General features: G+C 32.6%; 1 protein-coding gene across 1 annotated transcript in view; it reads right to left on the reverse strand.

The window, feature by feature from the left end:
• LOC129229473 (uncharacterized) overlaps positions 1–12,440 on the reverse strand; it is a 99,212-nt gene extending 86,772 nt beyond the window's left edge. Inside the window, exons 1-2 of the mRNA XM_054863787.1 lie at positions 11,970–12,440; positions 5,560–5,707 (exon numbers count right to left, since the gene is read on the reverse strand). Coding sequence (XP_054719762.1) covers positions 5,560–5,707; positions 11,970–12,270 — 449 coding nt within the window. The 5' untranslated portion in view covers positions 12,271–12,440. The remainder of the gene's footprint in view (positions 1–5,559; positions 5,708–11,969) is intronic.
• Between the last annotated feature and the right edge of the window lie 12,593 nt (positions 12,441–25,033).

Genomic DNA, 25,033 nt, shown 5'->3' on the forward strand with positions numbered 1-25,033 from the left:
GTATTTTCAAGTTAACTTATTAAATATCTACTTATATTTTAAACTTTTCTTCAAATTTCTTTTTCCATGATACAGAACAAAAATCAATCTATTAATGTAAAAATTTGGCTTCAAAAGCACGAAATAATTGAATGCCATCAAACAAAAGTAGCGGAAAGATTTCAAAATGATATTGTCATTACAAGATAGTGATATGAATCAGGGGCACCGACTTGCAAAAATTATTAAGGGGGGGGGGGCAGACATCACCGAGGGTTTAGGGGTTATATAATTCTACGGTTCTCCCCCCCCCCCAAATAAAGGTCAGATTTTTGTATCTTGAAAATGCCAATTTACATATTTTCTGGTGTGTATAATTTAAACAAACAAACAGCATTTGGCACGGCGTTTTGGAAGTAAAACAATCCAAAAATTGGCATACAAATTTTTCTGGTTCAACTAGATCATGTCACTTGTCTTAGTAAGAGACTTTTTTTTTTTTGTTCTATTTTATGGGGATCCATACAATGCCTCAGCTAGGCATTGATATAAGGTAGGGCACTTGACTTGTATGGAAGGGCCAAGGGCACTCCCAGAGACGTCAATTTAAATATATATATATTGGGGGGGGGGGGGGGGGCATGCCACGAGAATTTTTCTACATTTGAGAAGAAAATAGTGAGTTTTAAAGTTTTTTAAAAGCATTTTAAAGTCATATAATCAACATTAGTATCCCAAAAACTCGACAAGCCTGACACGTATTTTTTGGCATTGAAAAATGGAAAAAATAAATACAAACACGCACATAAAAAGGTAATTTAATTTATGCATGCATTTTAAGACCACTTGTTTTTCATTGGTGATATCGGCTAACATATTGAAGTGTAAACGTAGTCGCTCAATGTCTAGGTCATTTTTGAAAAACTTCGTTGATTTTTCAAAATTTGTTTCGCCTCTGTTTAATAAAAGCAAGCACTCTTGTTCAACTGCTATGATCTGTGTGAGTCCAGTTGATGTAAATCGCTCAATAATGCGAGATTGCACCATTTCAAAAACCTCAATGTATTGCCTTTAGGATTTTGAAAGTGTGCTAGAGCTGGCTTCGTTGTTTTCATTCTTCTTTGGTATATGTCAATTCTGAGGGAGCGAAGAATCATCTTTTTGTGAAGGTTTTCTTTTAAACTCAATCCCCAAAAGTATTCAAAACTATCACCACCTCCCGTTTTATATACAAATCAAACTCTCATATATTTTTTCCAGATCAGCAACACTTAGGTGAGCACGCCGCAGTGCTGCCCACGGGAAACAGACTTGACCCGTAAGTTCACGCACTGGGACAAATTTTTACAGTGCTTGCAGCACTATCATTATTCACACTACTCGTTTTCAGTTAACATGCTTACTACCGTAATAATTATTTGTTTTAACTCATTACTGAATTTATTTTACAAGGTAAACTATCTTCAAACAAGGAAAATAAAAGATAAATTTATGAGTTTAGAAAGTATAATATAACTAATAATTTTCTTGATTTATTGGGGGTGGAGGTTCTGCCCCCTCAAAAATATTTTTGAGTGGGCTCAGGCCCTCTTAGGCCCCACAGAGTCGGCGCCACTAATATGAATCGCATTTTCGTGCGCTTTTGTACACTATGTTTTTTATTTTTTCCGTTTCCCTGATCACTCACTTTTCCTTTTGTGAAAGTTAGTTTCAAGTGCAATTTTGAATGCATTTGTGATATGAACAATTTATTCCAACCATCAACAATAGCAATACTTTATGATTTCTTTTTTAATTATTTGCCTCAACTATACCAAATTTTGACAAAAACTTTTTTCTTGTTAGCATAACAAATAGTAATTTGTTGTCACCAATATTGGTTGTTATCCTCTCTCACTATTTGGCTTTATACCTGGCGAGAAAATACAGTCGAGTTCCGACTTTTGCGATGGATGCGTTCCAAGACTCCTCGCGTTAGTCGAAATTTCGCGTTGTGGAAAAATATATGTATACATTTTTTAAAAAGCATAGACACACTTTTAGACACTTATAAACACCCCTCAAACTGCTTTAAAGCCTTCCTCAACTACATGCTACAGTTTCTTACATAAAGAACTGAACTTTTACTGTATTTAAAAAGTAAAAAACTGTTTTATTCAACATTAAATACTATAGATGCACAAAATGAATGATGAATGGGAGAGAAAGTCGTAAAATAAAACAACAAGGTATGCACAGTATGTAGTACAGTAGAAGACCGTTATAACGCACATCTTGGGACCAGAGCTTTTGCGTTATACAGGTTTTTGCGTTATATAGATCATTTCACAAATTTTGAAACTAATATTCAGAATATATCTATATATTAGCACTTCAGAATGAGTTTTATCTGCAATGAGTATTAAAGCACCAATATTACAATTAGTTGTTCACAAATAAATATGTTTCACAATCAAAAGAAAGTGCATTATCCTGCACTTCTGCTAGCTTCATGGTTTGCATAACAGCTGCATTTTCAAGAGCCATCTGGTATTTTCTATTTACTGTAAGTACTAATTTTCCCTTAAAAGCTTTGAATTAAGATGGAAAGATGAGAAACTATTTCAAAATTTGATTTTCCTTACAATTTTAGTGCTTGCAAAGCAAAACAGAGGGATTTTTTAAACTTCAAAACATATTGTTTACTTCTGAAAAGTTGTGCGTTTTATAGAGAATTGCGTTATATAGATCGCCGTTATAACAGTCTTCTACTGTAATAATAAAATACTGCACTATAACAGTAGTGTACAGTAGATACAGTAACAATATTTATGAGTTAAAAAATTAAGAAAGCGATTATTTATGCTCCACATTAGAGACGTACCAAGTACTCGGTAACTACTCGGTACTCGGCCAACTCGGCCAATTTGCCGAGTACTCAGTACTCGGTCAAATTCTGATCAGATACTCGGCCAATACCGAGTAGTTGCAAAAAATTGAATATTGTCCAAGACAGATACTAAAATGTCTAAAAAAAGAGCAAGCATTATATTCTGCAATCATTTACAATTAAAATTTATAAGTCAAATTTAAATTTTGAGAGTAATGCAGTTTGTAATGCTTCAATGGAATAAATCTTTATTTTAATGTCCCCAAAGTAAATAAAACTTATTATTAGAAATTATGCAAAAAAGTAAGTATAGAAAATATAGAATTTTTATATTAAAAATGGATTTTTGCGACAAACAGAATTAGTTATAAAACATATAAAAATACCTTTGCTTAAAAAAATAAAAGGAAACAAAACAACGTTAAAAGCACAGTGCGGAGCACAGGCACTTACTTATTTTGGCGTTACAAGGAATTCCTTTTTCAATGCACAAAATGGGAGCTCGTCGATTTAAAGACATCCGACAAAAGTCGGATTTTTTTGTCAAATGTTTTTATATTCTTTAACTCACATGCTATGCACTGAAAAAGACGTTCCTTGTAACGGGAGGGGAGGGGGGCAGAAACATATGTCTGCAGTGTTCCTGCATATTTGTTTTATCTGCTTTTAAAAATTATTTATGTTTGGCAGATTAGAACTATGATTGGTATACAGTGAAACCCCTCCTAACAGACACCCCTCAAAGGCGGACACCCCTCTTAAGCAGACAATTTTTAATTCCCCAGTTCCAATGCAAATAACATTATTAAACCCCCATCCTGTGGACACCTCTCTATTGCAGACAAAAAAAATAGTCCTGTTAATGTCCGCATTAGAAGGATTTTACTGTTATTTGTTTTAATTCCAACTTGTTTAATCATACCTTTTATTTATTTATTTTTAATTTTTAAAATAATTTTTTTTGTAAAATTTTTGACACAAACAAAATTGTTTATGTAATGCGTAATTAAATTTCAGCAGGAATTTAGTTTTAAAAACTACTATATGGACCAGGAGGTCTATACTACTATTCCAATAAGTTCCCCAAATTCATCACATGTGTGTCAGTGGTTCTTCGTAAAACATAATTGGTACTTGGTAACTCAGCCGAGTAGTGAAAGGCCGAGTACTCGGTAACTCGGTACTCGGTCAAAGTGTCACTCGGTACGTCTCTACTCCACATTATTCTTATATAATACATTTTTAAATACAGTTGCTTAACCTCTTCTCTTATAATGTTTCAATTTGTGGAAATAAGCACTCTTCCTATAACCTCTTTTTTCCACAATACAACAACAGCTTCCATTTTCATAGTGTTTACTTTGCTCGACTACTCTGCAAGCTTCAATATTGAAATTAAGTTCTGAACTTTTACGGATATCTTTTTTTTTACGTTTAACTTGCTGATGGAAGATTCACCGACACTTATTGTCGCGCTACCCTCTACGTTTTATAGTTGTTCAAGCATATTAAGAATCTTAGCTTTTTTTTTAAAATCAGAAACACTTTTTTCTTCCCATTTTCAAACTTAAGATGAAGGTGCCATTAAGATGCCATATTTTCATCAACTTTAAAAAATGAATAAATGAAAGATGCTGAGTTGTTTATTTGATGCACTAACAATGCAATGCGTAAACTAGTTTGGCGTGGGAACTTTCGCTGTCAGTGATGCTTGAAAGGATGTAATAACTCGTTACTCGTGAAAAGTTCGCGATATAGCCATTTCGCGTAAGTTGAATTGCATTGTAGCGGGAGTCGACTGTATTTAGAAATTATATAGTGCCTTGAAAATTTGCATAGAGGTAAAGCACAATCAATTGAAACATATTTTCAGATATTTACATAATTATAATTGTAAAGAATTTTTAAAAGAAAGTGAAAAGGAATAAAAGAAACTAAGATCAAAAATGTAGTTAAGTTTACTGTAAATTTCAAACCAAAGGGCTAATAAAAAGCAAACATAAAGCGCAACTGCTTAAGAGAAAAGGATGTTAATTTTCTCTTAATATTATTGTCTCTTGAAAAGAAATTACAACTAACTATATATATTTTTTAGAACAATAATAAAACACAATAAAAAAGAAACACACACATACACACACAAGGATTTATCCCAAAATAGCACACAAGACAGCAAATTATTTTAAGATGAAGGCTTCCAAACAATTAGAGGATTTGGATCGCGCATTGTGTACAGTACCAGCGACCTGCGTGAATTCAGAAAGAGTGTTTTTAAGTGTAGGAAATTTGAGAACTTATATGAGTTTCAGGCTTAGAGAATTCAATAGATGCATTCTGTTTCCACTATTATTGATTTTTATTATGACATTCGTTCCTTCATTTTGTATTTGTTCACTGTACGTTTTCGTAAATAATACAATTTTTGTAAAAAAATTACTAAATGTGGCAACGATACAATATGTTTTCAAGTATTTTTTTGAGAAATTTCAAATACCGGTATTCCAGTATCACATTTTAAAAATACTTAATAACGGTATTGAATTTTTGGTCCGGTATTGCAATCCCTATTCACACTTCATCAGAGAGTTGTAGATCTAATATTTCCAAATTAATAGCCTTATGAAAACCTATCCTTCTTTTTGAATCACATTGTACAGTTAGCGGTAAAAAGCATTTTCGTTCCTTGAAAAAATATGGAAACGAACACTTACTTTGCTTCATGTCGAAAGTAGGTGCTTTGTGATGATGTTGCAGTAATGGTGGTGTGTGTGTTCCCGTAAAATGGGAGAGCATTCTGCCGGATGTAATCTTCGATGAAATTTAAGGGTTGGCCAGAAGCAGCATAGTCACAGTATATTACTAAATCGTAAAAGAATGACAATTAATGATCAGAAATTTTACCCCTCGGCTTTTTGGTAAAATTAGAAAAAAGACAGAAAATTGTTTTTAATGATCAACTCCATTAGCACAGCCAGAAATAACTTCTGGAGGAGGTTTCTAATCAAAACAACCTTTTCATATGCATAAACTACTGTATTAGAACTTGCATTTATGTTAAAACCAATGCCATGGATTTTGTCAAGCAATTATCAAGTAATTTTTCATCAATTTCTGCAGGGGTCTGTCCAGGATTTTTCACAGGGTCCGTTTTTTGAGAAAAATCAAATAATTTTGTGAAAAATGAATTAATTTTGTGAAAAATCAAAAAATTTCGCAAAAAAAAAAAAAAAAAAAAAATTTTGTCAAAACAAAATTTTAGAATTTAGAGATGGCACAGACGGCATCAATTAAACTTAAAGTTGAGTGTTTTCCTCTTCTACGTCAATAAAATCATTCTGGATTTTTTTTTCTGATATTTGGCGGGGGGGGGGGGGGGGAGGGGGGGGGGCATCGCTGCTTCAAGTATAAATATTTATCTACCATTCTACATTCATTATGTTAAATTATACTAGATATATTTCTGTACAGTACTTAAAATAATTGTAACAAAAATATGAATAAATAAAATAAAATTCAGAATAGGGTTCAGCATTCAACTTTTTGACCCAAGACATTCTTAAAAAGCAAAGAATTTCGTTTAAAACTTATAAATTCCGTGATTTTAACAAAAATAAAAAGATATTTCAATTGTTTACCTCTTAACAAAGTGTAATAATCATCAAAATTTCGTAAAATCGGATTCCCATAGCGGATGCAAAGAGATCGCAATTCTCAAAGTGAAGGCATCAAAAGTATAAAAACGGCTTGTAAAAGAAATGTTTTTGATAAAATTATTTTAAAATTGCATTTTAGAGTCCTATGATAAACATATCATTAATATCTGTAGACACAGTTGACCCCCCCCCCAAAAAAAAACCATCTATTCAGCATTTTAATTTTTGACTCATAACAGAAAATGGAATTTTGCTTTAAAAACTTGAAATGAGAGTTCTAACAGAAATAAAGAGACTTTTCACTTATTTGAATGCTATAAAGCGAAGTTAGCTTGAAAAAAGAACAAAATATGATTCTCATATCGGATGTTAAAAGATTGCATTTTTCAAAATGTAGACATCTAAAGAAAAAAAAAACAGTAATTAAAAGAGTTTATTTAAAGTTAATCATCCTTGTTAGCATCGAAAAATCAAAACCCAAAAAATTTTCTCCCAAAATAACAATTAAACATGGCACCCGCACCGTAAAAACACAAATATTGACAAGCTGGCAAAATGATGAGAATATTTCCTAATCAAGTCATTATAAAGGTTCAACGCCAGATGCTAAGTGGTGATAATTTTGAAGTTGGTAACCCTATCTGAAGCGATCATAGTTTTTCATTTTTTCCTCATCATTACTATTCCTTTGCAGTTCTAAGTTCATTTTGCAGATATATATTATTATTGTTTATTAAATCATGAGAGGAGAAAAGTGCTTACCAATGCCTTTTCAGAAAAGTTTACAACACCGCCGCTAATTAGCTGTGATAAAACAAACAACCATTATATTTATTTGGCAGTAGCAATTATTTATCACTTGCAGGAGCATCGCAAGAGTGCCGATTTTTTTTTTCAAAATTAGCCGATTTTGTATTAGCTAGTTCCTCTAATTGGACTTGAAAAAAGGTTCAAAAAATTATCGGTTTATACACAGAAATATGATTTGCTCTTTCAATAAACAATTTGTGATAGATCCGATCTTGTTTATCAGAATTTTGTGAAGAGTCCGTTTTGTTTGATCGGGATTTTGTGAAAGGTCCGTTTTGGTTGATCGGATTTTTGTGAAGGGTCCGTTAACGGACCCAAATATCCTCTGGCCAGACCCCTGTTCTGACACTTGAAAAATGGTACGAAAACAGTAAACTCTTGATCTATCAAAATAATAAAACGGATATACATTGATTTAAAAGATATTGTTATGAGTCCAGGAAAATGCAAGCGATTTTTTAAATGACAATCCAATTTTGTGAAAAATTGCAAATTTATTTACAAATATGTGCTCAAATCAAATAGGAAATAATTGCTAAATTATTTATTACAATTAGGCATCATTTAAGGCTGTAAACATATCAGTGAAGACTTTTTACATCCAAATGCACAGAAAAACGAAGACAAAATCAAAGCGCAAAGGCATCACAATAACAGAGAATGGAGCGAAAGCAAGCTCTCCAGCACACAGCTGACTGTCAAACCAGACTGAGACTCACTTCAGAACCACTCATGTTATATAACATTGAAAGATCATTCCAGCCTTTTCCATTTAGGAACATTCTAGTATTTTTTATTTAAGAATATTATACTACATTTTCTACAGGTTACAAGAATTATCCATTTATTATTAGCATTGAAATACCAACGATTTACATGTTAATGCTCAAAACGTCGCCAAGCTTGCGATATTTGGCAATTTCTCAGCAAAAATTATGCCAAATTGACAAAACCTCTTGAATTCCTCGCCAATCTCATAAGCGCAACGTTAAATGATGCACAGCAATCAAAATCAACATACAGGTATAGTTTCAAAAACCAAGGTAATTTTAAGCAAAAATTAACGGAATATACACGGAAATTTAGCAAGATTAAAACAAATTAAGAACACAAAAACATAAAAGTAATAACAATTTTTAGCAAGTGTAATAATATATATACGCATAATGCAAAATTTGGACAAAAATATTCCGATATAATTGGGCATTTTTTCCCCTATTCATAAGCAAGTCGCCTATATGCATACATGGTAGGCCAGTCATTTTCCAAAGAACTCATAGACCTGCCAATTAAACGAAACTACAATTTGCTTCCAAAAATCGAATAATTCATCGAAAATTAGTACAATACAGAGAGTTAGAAATAAGAACTTAAATTTAGACCTAATGATGCCACCTAGAATAAGTTTCTAGACACATCAAAATATATAATGTAGGGGGCATTTTAATTGATTCAAATAAATACACATCCAAAGTGTCTTATTTAAATAGAAAAATGCTTCAAATTGATAGTATCATAGGTATTTGAAATTGCTGAAATATGCAGTAAAACAATTATTTTTGACAAAGACAAAATGGATTCTATTTTAAAATTACTTTTGCAATAGCTTCTTCATATCAATTAAGTCTCATTTATAATGGGCCAAGGAAAAAAAGCTTTGATGCAATTTCAAATTTTAGGTGTCAAATTTGGGGCCTGTACTTGGAAATCTAGGCATCAAATAAAGATTTTCAGTTCAAAATACAACTAACGACAACCGCTTATTTCTAACACTGCACACACACAGTCAAATCCACTTAAGCGAAGTTGGTTATGATGAAAAACTTGTTTCAGAGAAGACTGATTATCTCAAACTCAAATCACATAGGAACAATAAACAATCTTTATACAGTGGAATGCCCGATTTTTGGTTTTCTGTTGAAGCAGTGACAAAAAACACTCCAAGCGAGAAAACGTAGAAGAGGCCTTGTTAAAAATCTAAGCATAATTTATAAAAATCGACTCTTAGCCAATGAAGTAGTGGGGTCTTTGCTTGTTATCTATTTTTAGATACAATTTTATTTATAGCACTATAATTACCAACAATTTTTTGCAAATTTGCTTCTAAAGGCATTCATTAATAAAAATAGTTTAAAGAGTTTTTATGCTTAAAATAACTTGATCACGGGAACACCCATGATTATTTCTTCATCTTTGTGATTATCATTGAAAGCGTATAGTAAATCTGATGTTGAAGGAATTCGTGATGCATCACCAACTTCTAGAAAAATTTTATGAGTGTCAGAAGTTCTAGTGCTCAGCTGTCATGAAGAAAAAGTCAACGATCAGAGAAACTTCCACTTGCAGACAAAGAACAATTAAACAGCAAAAAGAATACCAGAGCGGCTTTAAACAGCTATAAAACATATTTATCTTGAAAAAATATAAATATAAAAAACAGTTTGGGTGAGTTTCGTAGATGACAAATTATTTTGTAGAAACGGGTATCAAGCAACGTAAAATCTGGTATCATTTAACTTAATCAGTATAGAATTTTTCATAGACCAGCAGAAAATGACGTTCAAAACGGGATAACGTATAAAACAGGCAATTTAAAATTGGAGTTCCACAGTATCAGTACAATGAAGTTTTGGTGCAAAGAAACAATTTCACTGGTCCCATGGTCTTCTTTAGAACTGGTTTCGAACATAATATATTTTGCAGAGAATAAAAATGTACTGGAAGATGGCTAATATAACGTGGCTCTTTAATAACAGGTCTAAAAGTAATGCAGGGCATTACAGACCTGTAAGTATAACTTCATTGGTTTGTAAGATTTTTGAAACTTTTTCCGAAATCAAGATCATGAATTTCTTAGAAACAAGCACAGTCAATTAGCGATAATTTGAATATTACTATAGCTCGATTTTTGTAATCAAGTCCCGACCCCTTTGTCTTTAATTCAATACTAAGCAATGTCAATATCTCGAACTTCCTTTGACTCGAAGTTTTTTCAAAGACGACTAGAAATTTATTTCAAAAGAACAAAAAAAAGGGAAGAAAGAAACAAGTGACTATGAGAGAAAAATTAATTCACCTTCACTTGTAATTCCTGCACAATAGACCTCTAAAAAATCAAGAAGAGCACCTGTTGAGCAAATGTGCGACAAAAGAGTTATATGTGCGAAAATGAATTAGCTTGTTTTCTTTTGTTGTACTGAACTGTTTACACTTTGACATGTTACTAGACTACAAATTTGCTTTTAAGCTGTCAAGTCAACTGAGTACCTTTATTTAAAGGCTGACCCAAGTTAAGATGCGTTCCCATAGCTCATATAAGAATAGGAGGGAAAATTTTGCTTTCGGTTAGGAATTGGCTGACTGGAAGGAAACAAACAGTAGTTGTGAGGGGAAATCATTCTAAATAGAGTGATGTTTTGAGTGTGGTCCCACATTGATCCAATTTTAAAACCTCTTGTGTTAATTATTTTTATGAATAACATTTGTGATAGTATTTCTAGAAATCTGAATTGTTCTGCCGATGATCTAAAAGTTATGGTGATTGTAGAAAATAAAGAACAAGTAAAACCGCTTCAAGAGGATTTAGATTTTATTGTTAAGTGGGTGGATAGGTGGGGTATGGCAGTTAATATTGGGAAATGTCAAGTGCTATATTGAGGTTATAAAAAAAGGGTACAAGTTATTATTTACAGGGTTCAGTCATTAATCAGGCAAAAAATGTTCTTGATTTGAGCGTCTCAATAAATCAGTATTTTAAATTTAATCAACAGTGCAGCATTGCAAGTGATAAAACCAACAAAATGCTTGGCTTTATCAATAGATCTATTTCAAAGTTTTTTCTGCCTTAACATAGTGGTTAGACCTCATTTGGAGTATGCTATTCTCAGTTTTTGTGGAATAGGTATACCATATTTTGGTCTCCTTATCTTGTGAAAGATATTTCTTTATTGAAAAGGGTTTAAAGAATAGTTACTAGGATAGTAGGGGGACTTCCCGTTTTAGGTCATAATATCAGACCTTAAAGTCTTAGTATGTATACCCAGGAGCAAAGGAGAGTCAGAGGAAACATGATTCAGTTGTTTGAGTTTACCAAAATGATAGAGGTTTATGGGTAAAATTTTTGAACGGAAAGCAGGACAGGAGAATTTAAATCTCAGGCTACCTAGAAATTAGGAAAAATTACTAGTTTAGTAGTGTTGTGAGCAGTTGGAATGGCTTACCAGAATAGGCTGTAATGAGAAGAAAGTAAATACCTTTAAAAGGGCCATTGATCTGTATTGAGGACAAATTAACTGACAAGGACAAGCCTTGCTGGTCCTCGCATTTGTAATTTTTATTTGTACTTAATCATTATTATTTACTAGCTGAAAAAAACAAAAAAAAAAAAAAAAACATTTTTTCCCTGAAAAAATTGCAAATCATTACATAATAGTGAGCACCAGGTCCTCACTATTATATAATCATATTACCTCATAATGGGGGATTGGGGGGGGCGCTCTCCCTCCCCCGATATGAAAATTGATATTTTTGTATATATGGCCGTGGCTTTTTATGTTTTCCGATAAAATTTGTTTTCTATACAGCGTGCGGTCCTACTGAAAAATTTCGAAATGAGAGCTTGGTGACCACATCAAAAGATTATGATAATGAATACAAACCTGACTTTGAACCAAAAGGGCCATCGAACGTTGCTTCATGGCTTGATATATTAGCATATATTTCATTTAATAAAGTTGTCGTTTTAATTGAATCAGTGGGATCTTGTTGCTCGACAGAATATTCGTTGGGAAAACAATAAAATTTCCGATCGCCACAACTTTTTGTTGCGACAGTATTCGAACCGCTTTCATTCATCTTGCTCTCAACAGTATGAAAGCAACGAAAGCATAGACAGCAGAACGCTTTTTGTTGAAATAAATACAAAGCTTTGTAACCGCATACAAAATTTAGTCGAAACATACAAAGTGTAAGCCTTGTAGAAATTTCGATCAGCGGACGAGAAACGGCCAAATCCGGATTTGAAGCATTTGATGGTTGAAATATACAATTATTGATGATTTCTGCGGAATAGATTTGATTTTAATGAGTCCGACTTCAAGACAACCATAATAAACACACGTGCATCTTTTCGGTTACGGCTATTGCGCCGAGATCCCGGCGTAATAGAGCTTCTCGCAAGTTTCTTACGCCGGAAATAGGTGGCGCTATACACCGGTTTGTCGACCATTTTCCCGGCGTAATAGCCATCGAGGATATAACAAATTTGCCACAGTAACTGCGCTTGTGCATGAACTTTGCTAATTTCAAAAGCCTTGTTTAAATTAGTTACAAACATTTTATCTGTTAACAAATCGCTGCAAAGGATGGATACACACACTTATACTTCATACATTTTAAAATACATAAACAATAATAAGTGAAAAACACATGTTTCAAATCAATATTTAACATTATATTTCTTCTTCTTCTTCTTTCCGGCGTTTCCACGCAATTAGATAGGCGATATAGAAACAGATTCCTTCCACCCCAATTCACACAGTTCGCACAAACTACAAATAATCCGCTTTGGCGAGAGAAAAGAGAGGAGGACCAAACATCCCTTTTCCTAAACACATCTACGGAACATCTTCAACACGGCCCTCCCGTAAGAAGGGATCGCTAGAACGTCTGGATTAGAGTCCCTATATGAAAACGTAGTTTTCAGAGTTGCGACAACGCGGCATCATTTTCCTATTGGTCGAAGACCGCCTGAGGCAGTGTTTCTTCTTCTCCCGTAGGATTAACATGGAGCGCATGACAGTGCTGTGGAAAAACCCAGAATCTGGAAAATTTAAGGTGAGTCCAAGATTTTAATGCTCATATTACTGTTCTACAATGTTAAAAATATACGTGTGTAGCTTTACTTGAGTGAGTCCATTCCTATTTCTTTAACTATCGCGTAATTATATCAAGAACATGTGTTCCAGTGTGCTAAAATTCCCTTCTGACACTTTATTTGGGTCTTTTATAGTTAGTTTTCCTGTTAAATCGATTATTCCAATCACAACGTTATTGAAAAACAACACTTTAAGACAAGGCAAAAGTTTAAATTGTGTAAATTAAATTTTTTTAACGATAGATCTCTGTATTCGGTTTGGCGCGATCAATTTCGTGCTTGGCGACGAGTGGAAGTAAACAAAACATACACTTGTGATGTACGTGAGGATGTCTTAACTTGTGATTTGTATTATAAATGCTGTATGTTGCAGAAATTTTTTTTAAAAATAAATGTGACTTGATATTAAAACCCATTTTAACTTATGTTTTAATGTTAGGGTTTTTATTTTTCCTGATCATTGACAAAAATTGACTTATGTATCGTTTTTAATATTCCTTCAAGCTATAAAACTCCAAGTTAAATCTTTTCTTTATGCAACGTAAGTATTTACAGTGTCACATTTTTGTTTTTTGAAAGGAGATGCAGAGGAAATAAAATGCTTATAAATTAATTACAGAATTTTCAATGCTTGCTGGCAGTATCTTTTAATAACATTTAGATTTAAGGAAAAACGATTTGTTATGATTTTCTGCTAAATATTTATTAGTTAAAAATTGTAAAAAAAAATGTCAATTCGATTATGAAATTAATGTCACCACATGAATTTGCCAAAGCGTTTGAGGTGGATATGAAGTAGAACACTTGCTTGATACACTGCAGTTTTTATCGATTTTTTAGGTTGAGCGAGCCAGTTTAAAATGTACTATTTTATTAAAAATTTAATGAATTGTAGGCAGTTTTGGTTATTTTGGTAATTTACTCTTTTTTATTCAACAAGCACGTCACTCACTGTGTGTTCCATCATAAACAGAAAACTGAGATGTTCTAAGTTCGTTTCAAGTAGTGTGTTGGTACTTTTTATTATGCTCTAATTAGGGTTTACTAATTTTTAGGTTGCCTAATTATTTCCTTTACATGCTACTCTTTCTTTATCATCTGAAAATAAAGTGCATACTATCACCCCGCTTCAGGTTAGTAAAAATTTCTATTTTTATTGAGAAAATGATTTTTAAATAATTATGGCTATGATTGATACATAATTAAGTTCTAACAAGTGTTGAATTACCTATGAGATCAGGACCGTTATCATGAGTTTTGGAGATTGTAAAAGTCCTCCCAGCCACAGCTTTTGTTTGTCAGAAATTAGGTACATTTAAAGTTTTGGGGGTTGAAATATCAATACTTTTATGATAAAATGCTGAATCAAAGATTTTTTAAGTGAAACTTTTTATGCGAGGGCTTTGAAGTTATGATCCAACCTTTTTGTGTGACAAAAAGTGGTGGGGATAAGCAATGTCTGTTAGAAGGAAAGCAGTGGCTTGCTTGCCTTCAGGTATTGGAGAAAAGTGAGACATTACACTCTTCTCACTTCCTTTCTCATTTTGTATGGTTGCATGTACTGCATTCAGGCAGCGCAGAGATCACTATGTACATTTGTAATTACTTACTTTAGTTATCGTAAACAGATCATTTCTCTTAAGAAGGAAGAAGATGATCATTATCAGTAGACACATGTATATAATTTTATGTAAAAATATGAATAAGAAACACAATCTGTTCAAAAGTGTTTGATGAATAGTTAACACCTGTTTCATGTATATCGTGTGTCATTATGACACCACCTGTTTCTTGGAATCAAACTTTAGAAGAATTCTACTCTTCTAGATAAGCAGAAAAATAAGGTACATGAAGTTCTTACCCCACATCAAGTTCGTAAAAATTTCAATATTTGGTGGGAAAATGATTTTTAAATAATCCTTTCTCGATTAATGTGGAGTTAAATTTTAACTAGTGTGGAATTGCATTTTAAAATAAAGGCTGTCATTGTGGGGTTTTGAGATTATCTGTTAAGATCAGGGTTCGAAAATATCCGCTATTTGGATATACAGTCGAGTCCCGACTTAAGCGAGGGATGCGTTCCAAGACCCCTCACGTAAGTCGGAATTTCGCGTTGTGGAAAAAGGTATGTAAAAACTTTTATAAACATAACCAATAATTTTAGACACGTGTAAACACAACCTTAAACAGTTAAAAACCTTTTCTTCACCATACCTTACTGTTTCTTACATAAAGAACTGAATTTTTATTTGTATTTTTAAAAAAAGCTGTTTTATTCAACATAAAATTCTGCTATGATGCACAAAAACAATGATCAATGGGAAAGAAAGACCAGGGCCGATCCTAGCAGGTGTGCAGAGTGTGCGCCGCACAAGGGCGGCCAAAGCAAGGGGCGGCCGCAGACCGCATCATGTAATTCTTATAATCAAGCAAAATTCCTCAATTTCTCACAAGATAACTTATAAGAATAAATATGCTGATTTTTAAATGTTCAATTGTCAAAGTATGTCGATTTCCCGACAGCATAGCATAGTTTAAAAAAAATAGAATGTTAGGAAACATTGTGTTGGTTCATTGTCCATCAATATCTACTCTTAACACACATGCTTCATTTGGTTGCAAAGTTTGTGACAGAACCGGTAATCAGGCATAAATACAGGGGAGGGGAAAGGCCCCCTTCTGAAGCATGAAATGGTGCCGTCTAAAAAGAGCACCGAGGGCGGCCGCTAATGTTTACCCCCCAAGTTTTCGTAGACCTAAACAATGAAGACATATTTTAATTATTAAAAAAAAAAAGCTATACTGATTAGGTGCTTTCGCAAGCATTTCAAATAACAAACTATGTAAAAAACTCTGTTTAACAATCGTGGATGCGTGGAGAGAAAGTGGAAAATTGCAACTCCCTTGAGAGTAACATACATGAATGACGAACTAAAATGTTGTACTTTTCCCCCCTTTACAACAATTTTTCTGATTAAAATCTTGAATAAACTGCCCGGTTTCAGATCAGGTAGAAGGACAGAACCCTTGCCCCGGGAAGCAAATTTAAATGTAGCTCCAAAACAAAGATCCAAAAGGATGCCATGACCTCCTTGACGAAACTAAAGAAGGCTTAAAATTGCGTTTCTAGGACTTTACTTTCGGAAAATTTCGCTGGTTGAACCATCGATCTTAACGACCCAATTAAGTCTCTGATTCACCTCTTCCACCTTAACTTAATCAAACATAGCCTAAAAATGTTGGCTCCAAAATCCAAAACGTGTTTTCAGACGACAGCCCTTCCTATCATCAAACCTCATAAAATTGCTTTGGCATTTTTCGAAATTTTTGCAGTAGAGGACCCCGAAATCCATTCGCAAACATTACTACCAACGAAAGTCTCAATTAGCGTCTTTAGAGAGGCCCCCTAATTCCACCCCCTCTCACTTACCGTATTGAAAAACAAACTAAAATTGCGTTTTTCAAACATCAGTTTCAAGAACTTTTGGGGGAAAGGTCCCCGGATCCCCCTTTCCTTCAACGCAATTACTATACCTGAAAATTTCGTTTTTAGACGGTTCCGTAGAGCCACAGCTTCCTGCCTAAACTAGCCTGAAGACTTCAGTTTCAAAAACACTTTTCGTGAAGGCACACTGAACCCCCGCCCGCTCTTAGTCCCATCGTTATCAAACAATGCTTAAAGTACGATTTTGGGACTTACATTTCTAAAGAATCCAGGAAGAGAACTGCCATGCTTATGTAACTTTTTACGGCGCTGGAGCATATCCATCCATCAGTCGTCGAGGTGAGGTGGACAAAAGTCTATAGTTATATTTTTCAGATATTAATGTTGAAAAATATCCGAAAGATCCATAGAAGCAACCCAGTTTTGTTAACGTCACCAAAGATAATATAAAATTGCGATTTTAGAAATATCTGCTTAAGAGCTCCAAAATCCTTCCTTCCCAAAAATAGCCTATAATGGATTTCAGTTCCGAAAAATATTTTGGTTCGGGATATTACCTGAGGATAGCCGCCAGATCCCCTACCGTCACCAAGGACGGCCTAAATTTGCGTTTTAAACTTCGAAATCTTTCGGTGGGAGACGATTGAATCTCCTTTCCTCTTGCAACGTCAACAAAGGTAACCCAAAATTCCGGTTTTAAAATTTCAGTTTCGGAGATTTTTCGAGAAAAGCCGATCCTTTCTAAAGCTACGGTCTTAAGAAATAGCTTCAAATTGATTAATTTTGAAAGAACTTTAGGAAAGACTGCAACATTACTTTCACCTAAAGTCTCGAAAACGTTCCTAAAATTGCGATATTTGACATCAAAATTTCTCCATGCACCTTGAATATACTTGACTCTTTTGTCCTTGCAACCAAACACAACTAAAGATTAACTAAAAATATTTTTCATACGCCAATTTCGATAATTTTCTTGGAACAATCCTCTTCCCCTGACGCCTCCCCCCACTCTTCCCCTTCCTCCGTCCCTTCTCTGTCACCGAAGAAAGACCATAAAATGCGAAAAGCAACAACGTATAAAAAGCACAAATTCTGCGAATTTGCTTTTTATACGTTGTTACTTTTCGTTTCTTTACAACAGCACAAAGGTACTTATTTATCTTAATATAAAAGGAGTTTTTACGACTAGAAAAATTTGGTATCTATTACTTTCTTCAAAAATAAAAATTGTACCTAAGGAGTTTTTTAATATAAAAATTTCTTCCTTTTTATAAGGTCATTTTTCTGTCCCCCCCCCTTTTATTTAAATTCGAACTTGGCATAGAAATTTAAAGAAAGATTTATATAGACGTTAAAGAGAAGTCAAAACATGCAAATTACTCTTGAGGGGCGGCACATTAGGTCTTTGCACACGGGCGGCCGACACCCTAGGATCGGCCCTGAGAAAGACATAAAATAAACCAGTACTGTACATATGGTATGTAGTAAGGAGAACAAATGCCCTATAGTTGTACTGTACAGTTGATTCAGTAATGATATTTGTAACTTAAAAAAAGTGAAAATGATGATTTATGCTGCAGTTATTCTAATATATTTTTAAATACAGTTGCTTCATTGGTTCTTTTATAAAGTTTTCATCTATGGCATTACCCCTCTTCCTGGTTTCTTTAATTTACAATAAAAAACAGCTTCCATTTTCATAATTTTTGCATTTTGCTTGGATACTATTACTTGGTGAACTTTTATGGATTTCCTTTTCTTGACTTTTAATTGTACGTATGGAAGATTCACTCATACCGTCATACCTAATTGTTGTGCGACCCTTCGAAGCATTTTTTGGTTCAGCTTCAGCTTTTCAAGAAGCTTTACCTTTTCTTTAATTGTCAGAAACTTTTTCTTTTTCTTTCTATCTTCACCAACTTTAGATAAAGCAGCGCTCCTAGGTGTCGTTATATTTTGTTAACTTTCGCATTTAGAATGAAAAAAAGATAATGGAAAATGAGAAGTAGTTATTTATATAAGCGATAAAAGACTAGTACAGTGTGGGTACTTCTGCTCTCAGTGATTCTAAAGGGATGAAGGTCCGTTCACGAAAAACAACTTACTCACCGCGGTTCCTTTCCGAAAATTTTCATGTTGCAAGCGAGGAATTCGCGGTAGCTCAAAAATTCTTTACTGTTGAAAAAATCGAGTTATAGCCATTTCGCGTAAGTCGGATCGCTTTGTAGCGGGAGTCGACTGTATATTGGATATTTTGATATTTATCCGATGTTTTCAACCAATGCAAAATAAAGTGTTTTTAGTAACTGCTTCCTTAAAGAGGATTATTTATTTATTTTCTTATATTATTATTATAATGCATAAACTTTAAAAGTAATTTTTATTTCATTTTTTATATTCATTTATTACATGTTTATGATTTTACCTTACCCACTCAAAAAGTAATTCAATTGCATCCGAGTTCATTTCAACCACTCATAAAAATAAATATATAAATAAATAAATATTCAATTTATCAGAGCGTATCTTAATTTGTTGAAGTCTTTAGAAAATCAATACTTTTGTCAGGAAATAGAACATTGAAATAAAGGGGAATTCAAATGCTCTAAAACAGTGGTGCCCAACATACGGCTTTCAAAACTGATTCATGTGGACAGCTGAAATATCAGGTATAGATAAATGAATTTACTAAAAAATGTGGCTTTATTTTAAAGAATTTAAGTTCAAGTATCAGTATATTGCATTCTCTATATTTTTACTTCACTTAAATTTATATATTAAAAACAAACAAAAACAGTTTATAATTAATTTCTTTAGTAAGCACTCACATTTTTTCAATCACAATCACAAGTAAGCACTTTGATGAGGTGGTGGCATTCACGTAAAAGTTTAAAACAGGAGTTCAATTTTTTTTTTTCGCAATCTTGACTAAAACCATTAAAAAAATTAATTCATAGTTTTCTGAAAAGTACTCAGGACTGCTGAAATAACACTTTCTGGAATAAAATTTGTTCAATATAACTGTACCATGCGATTTCATTATAGGATTTGTAGGACCATAGGAGCTATTTGTTGGTCAAAAAATAAAATAAAAATATTAATATTATTCAAATAATTGGAACCCGTACAACATGCCCCACTGTCCAACGTGCCCCACCTCCCCCTACAATTTTGTTGTGGATATTCCTGAGTGAGGTGCAGAAAAAACAAGCAAGTTTTCTCACGGTTCCTAAAAAATTTAGAATCACAAACGTTCATTACTTTTAGTCGTCATAAACTGATGATTTCTCTTCTTAAGAGCAAAGATGATGCACAGTAACAAATATGTACATAATTTTGTGTACATAATTAAATGAAAAGCAATCTATGCTAGTCAAAAGAGATTGATGAATTAGGTAAAATATTCCCCTGTAATATGTGTGTTACTTTTTCAAGTGTTTTTAAAACACACCCTGTTATTTGAACTTAAATTTTACAACACACTTAATGCAAAGTAGTTGAAATACAGCTCTATTTCAATTAGAGTGTGTTTATTTATTTTCCATTTATAATTTTATGAACTAGTTTAAAAAAACATTCCTGCCAATTGTGTTCAGCCGTATTGATGATTTAGCACATTTGAAGAATTTTACTTCTGCTTTTAAATTTGTTTGCCCTTAATGCTTTTTAAGTTTCTTCCAGATATTCTGCAATTTGAAGAAAGCTCAACTACTGACTGAATTATAGCCCTGATGCAGATGTCCTAGAAAACTCAGGATAGTATTGTACTGTTCGCTTAAAGAATTGTATAATAGAATGATCTCCAATATTTAGTTTACAATGATGTCCAGAAATCATTTTCCAAGTTTTCTTAGCTTGACAGCTTTATCACAACTAATGAAGTTGTTTAAAAAAAACAATAAACTTCCATACATAATATGCCATTCATGTTTGTTATGCTTCTTATTATGCTGATGACTTCAGGAAATTTGTTGCCGAAATGGTCTTTGGACTTTCAACAATGACATACAAACCAACAAAAATTCTGTGTTTAAATGCTAAATAGTGTAATTAAATGAAATTTTGTTCTTCATACAAACAGTGCTGTATTTCTGATTTGTCACACTTATATTATCATATTTATTATCATTCATTTGTATAATAATATTGAAATGTAAAGAGGTAAAAGGAACAATAATTTTGCAACAGAAATTGAGAAATAGCTGGAATTCTGTTTTGATTCTCTTAATTTAGAGTTTTGAATTTGTTTTGTAAAACAAATGCTTTAAGGTTTATGCTTGTTTGTCATGTAAAAATATTGTTTTCAATTTAGATTTTTAATAAATTTTTCGGTATTCAATGCAAGGCTAGGCAATGCAATTTAGGTATACATAAAATTATGAAAGATATATTTAGGTTTGTTTATTTCAGCATTAAATGAACAGTTCATTGATTCTTATTCTCTTTGTGTAGTTATCCAGAAATCCCCCCCCCTCTCAAGAACAGATTTTTCTCCCCACTTAAACTACAGGACAGGATTTGAATAATTGCAAATAACACCAATTTTGGAAGGGATAGGTAGCAACTGTTATCTTAGTCCACTTCTGACTGTCAATGCACCTTCTCTGTTTCTGACTAAATTCTGGAAGCATTTTTCAGGATGTTGGAATATAGGTCATATTCATCCATCCATGATACAGGGTAATGAATGGAATTGCAATCTATATGAAAAAATCTGAACAAAAAATTCAATTTATTTCAATCAAGGGTTTTTTTTTCCCACAAACACTCACTTCACAAATAGTATAAAAGAAAATAAATTACAAGCATCAGTATATTTTGCCCTGTCTAATCGAAACTCCCTAATTAAGTAGATGGGAGTAAAGCCTATAACAAAATTTATTTTCTTTATGCTTATAAGTGACTGAAATTTTTGATTAAACTTGTGCTTTGTCCATAGTTATTAGTTTTAAGAAATGATACTTTGGAGTAAAGAATTTTTAAAAATTTGATAATAATAACCACATTTTGAACATGTGAATATTTTAAAGTTACGTTGCATTTTAGAAAACACAAAGATTAATCTTTGCTTATTTTGTTACTTAAGCAGTTATTGACAATAATAGTTTGCCCCAAAATCTATAAAAACTACAAATTCTGTTTTGGTACCCTGAATTTGATTTTAATTGCCTCATTGAGAAAAATGTCTTTGTTTTCTTTTTTTTTTGTGTGTGTGTAAAAATGTCAGAAATTCTATGTTTGAAATAAAGTTTACAGATGTAACAACACCAAAAAATAAATTGAACATTAGAGACTTTTGTTGTAATCTTTATGTGGTAATGACCTGAACTGTTAGTATGGAATGAATGAGTTTTCTTCATGCTAAGTTGTATTTAAAATCTCTGTCAAAATTAAATGTAAACATTGCTTTTCCACGAACATTAAAAATATGTACAAGTCCTCTACTGGTGCTGGGAATGATTTTTTTCTTTGTTTCATTAAGAAAGTGTCTACTTTCTTTTCTTTATAATATTGTTTTGATTTGAAAATATTGTTCAAAATGTAAGTAATAGATGCATGATGTGATACAGAAAAATAAATAAATAACAATAGATACATTTGTTTCTTATTCATATGAGTTGAAAATAAGTAATGTTTCAAATTACACCCCTTCAACTCCTCAATTTATTTCTGAATATTACTATCTACATCAAATTAAAGTAATAATTTTCAACTTTATTCAAATTAATATTTTAACCAAGAGTGCCTGCTGAACCACTAAAATATTTAGAGGTTCTTGGTATTCTTTCTTTCTTTTTTTTGGGGGGGGGGGGGAGGTTACCTCGTTTTGACCATCTACCTATTTCTAGTATTGAATTTTCAAATTTTTCTTTGCATATTTATCTTTCAAATTTTTAATTTAATGTTTAACTTAATGACATTTAAATCAGAAAATTGTACAGGGTAAACGTAAACATGCAATTTTTTTAATAGCAAACCATTTTTATTAGTAATATTGCTTTTTAGATGGTTACAGGAAATATTTCTAGATTTAAAACTCTTTATAACGCTTGCCTTTCCAAAAAAAAAAAAAACCCAAGCAATTTCTAATGTGCATTATCTGTCGTTCATTTATTTATTTTTATTTTCTTACCTTTTTTTATCTCTTCATTTATTTTATTTATTTTAAATCAATTAAATTCTAATACATGGAGGTGAGAATTCACATGCTGCAAACCCCCCCCCCCCCCCCCCGAAAAAAAAGAAAAAATAATAATAAAAATTATTTTTAAAAAAAAGGCAGATTTAAATGGATATATTTTTGCTGAAATTAAAAAATAATAAATTATTCCTTAGTTTTAACTGTAAAAGGCATGTGACAGCAAAGTTTCACTTTTTGAAGATTTGCCCATTAGTGACTGAAGTTTTTAATTAAACTCATGTTTTGTTAACAGTTAAGGGAAACGACACTTTGAAGTGAGAAATTTTAAACATTTTGCAATAATAAACATATTTTGTACATCAACTATTTTGAAGTTACGTTTTATTTCAGAAAACACCAAGACTGTTTTGCCACATAAATATAATAGTCACGAACGTTTAATTTTAAATCCTGTCTTGGTACTCTGGTTTTGATTGCTTCATTAAAAAAATGAATTTTTTTTCCGGATGAAAATGCTGGAAATTATGTGTTTTAAATAAAGTTTTTAGATACAATAACACCAAAAAATAAATTTAACAACAGAGATCTGTGTTTACAACAATAAGATCATGCTATTGATCTGAAGACTTAGCATGAAATAAATGAGTTTTCCTTTTGATAAATTGTTTTTAATTTTTACTTTTTGCATTCTCATAAAAATTCAAAATAAGTACAAGTCCTTTTTTTGGTGCTCTGAATTGTTTTAATTTTGTTTCATTAAAAAAATGTCTACTACCTAACTACCTTTCATTCTAGTATTGTTTTGGTATAGAAATGTTATTGAAACTTTTAAGTAATAGATAGTGTACTTTCGAGAAATAAATATAAAACAATGGAGACATCTGTTTCTTATGCATATACGAAAGTTGAAAAATATAATGTATCAAAATACATGTCCCCCCCCCCCCTTTAGCTTCCCAATTTCTTTCTGAATATTTCGATCTGCTAGTTAATTAATATAATTTCAGTTTTCAACTTTATACAAATTAATCTTTTAACTAGGTGTGCCCACTAAACCATTGAAATATTCAGAGGTTCTTAATCTCTTTTTTGGAGTGTGGGGGAGGGGGGGAACGAGATAGGATCCCCGCAGTGTGGGGTGGCCCACGTCTTGGGGTCCAACAGCCTATGAAATTGAAGAAAAAAATTTTTAAAAAAACCTAGCACTAAGACTTATTTAACGTTACAAACATACACTGATCACCTCTGGGGAGGGGCCATACAGATTTTGTTGCAGGGAGGCCCAAAATGTATAGATCCAGACCTGGATAGGGTACCTTGTTTTAAGCTTTCTACATATGTCTAGTATTACTCTTTCAAACTTTCCTTTGCATATACATGGGTGCAATACCCCTAACACCCCCCCCCCCCCGTAGGTGGCCATCCCAGGCATATATTTCCCTTCGGAATTTTTAAGTTAATGCTAAACTTTGTTCCATTTAAATCTGAAAATTGTATTTTTCCCCCTTTATAGAAATAAAATAAGTAATGCTTTTGATATCAATATAAGAAGTATTTCTAAGTTCAAAAATCTTTACAAAGCTTAATTTAATGTAGCAAAAAGAAGCAATTTTTTAAGTTCGTTATTTGTTACCAATTTATTTATTTTCATTTTCTTAATCAGTTTTTATCCCTTCATTCATTTTGAATCAATTAAAACTAATATAATTTTCGTTGTCTCGGAATCTTTTGATTAAATTAAAATTAATGGTATTAAAGAGAATAAGGTTTAAGAAAAAATCTGCTTTTAATTCTGCTAACACAGAGCCATTTTGTCTTTTTTTAATGTTTGAATCTAAATCGAGCGTTTCATTTTTTGACAGCATGCATTTTCGAATCAGCGTGCTTACATCCTTCATACCCGTTTCAGCCACTCTTCCCGCTCCCGCTTGTGATTATTTTTTTAAAGGAAACTCGAAAGCGAACAAGGAGCCAATCTTGCAGCTCGGCGGCAACCCTATTTTCCCCCTGTAACCGGTAGCGCTTTCCGAGCGTAGCTGTTGTCGCAACTCTGAAAACTACGTTTTCATATAGGGACTCTAGTCTGGATGGAAGACATCGTCATGAGAGAAATTTTTGGCGTTCAAGATAGAGATGATATGTTGTCTTTGCGCATGATGAATAGCTTGTCTCTAGTTAGAACTGATTTACAAAGTATTCTGTTTAGTCTGACTTCGCTGTACCTATTAGTTATCCATTTAGGTTTAATTCTGAGGGAGGG

This window comes from Uloborus diversus, chromosome 9 (genome assembly GCF_026930045.1).
Source record: "Uloborus diversus isolate 005 chromosome 9, Udiv.v.3.1, whole genome shotgun sequence".
Taxonomy (NCBI): Eukaryota; Metazoa; Arthropoda; class Arachnida; order Araneae; family Uloboridae; genus Uloborus; species Uloborus diversus.